Raw genomic sequence first — 749 nt, 5'->3', positions numbered from 1 at the left:
CCAAGTAGCCAGGCAGCTGTTCAGCCACAAGTCTCTCGGTGTTCTTGGTGGTCTCGGAGGGTTTGATAACGACGCAGTTACCTGCGGGGAGGGGGACAGAACGTCAGAGCAGTGGCACGGTGACAAGGCACCTCCTGGATCCTCCAGGTTTGTCTCACCAGCAGCGATGGCCCCGATGAGAGGCACCAGGAGGAGGTGGACGGGGTAATTCCAGGGCGCGATGATGAGCACCACCCCGTAGGGCTCCTTGCGGATGAAGGCCGAGTCCAGCTGCGTCACCTGCGGGACATCCGCTGCGTGAGGAGCGCTTCGATGCACAACACGTCCTGACCCACCCCTCCGCCTCCGTGCCAGCGTGCCACCAGCTCTGCCTGGCAGGTGCATCCTTCCCCTCGCCATCCTCTCCCACCCCCTTTACCAGGTTCCTTTCCACGTGCTCGTCCTTCACCCAGTGGCCCAGGTTGTTCAGGGTCTCGTGGAGCTCGTTCTTGCAGAGGATGATCTCGGAGAATTCGGCTTCGAAGAACGGCTGGGGACGGGGGGGGAAGAAAAAGCCTGTCACCTCCGCGTGTGCTGGCCTCAGCTTCCCCACCACGGAGGTGTCACCAGCGTGGGAATAGCACCGGTGCTGAGGTCCAGCTCTACAAGCCCCTGCTCACCTTCGATCCACAGCAGGTGCCTCAACCTTCATCCTAAAATTGGGTTTCTTCTCACCCAGGGCTATGGTGGAAGGTGGATGTGGACAGGGG

At 61.3% G+C, this 749-nt stretch overlaps 1 protein-coding gene across 1 annotated transcript in view; it reads right to left on the bottom strand.

Moving 5' to 3' along the window:
• LOC104272340 (aldehyde dehydrogenase family 3 member B1-like) overlaps window positions 1-749 on the bottom strand; it is a gene marked incomplete at both ends in the record, with an annotated part of 4,574 nt that overhangs the window by 243 nt on the left and 3,582 nt on the right. The window contains 3 exons of the mRNA XM_009867308.1: window positions 29-81; window positions 159-279; window positions 419-529. Coding sequence (XP_009865610.1) covers window positions 29-81; window positions 159-279; window positions 419-529 — 285 coding nt within the window. The remainder of the gene's footprint in view (window positions 1-28; window positions 82-158; window positions 280-418; window positions 530-749) is intronic.

The sequence above is a fragment of the Apaloderma vittatum genome, unplaced genomic scaffold (genome assembly GCF_000703405.1).
Source record: "Apaloderma vittatum isolate BGI_N311 unplaced genomic scaffold, ASM70340v1 scaffold25760, whole genome shotgun sequence".
Taxonomy (NCBI): domain Eukaryota; kingdom Metazoa; phylum Chordata; class Aves; order Trogoniformes; family Trogonidae; genus Apaloderma; species Apaloderma vittatum.
Note: the sequence above shows the minus strand (reverse complement) of the source record. Positions and strands in the feature narration are given on the sequence as shown.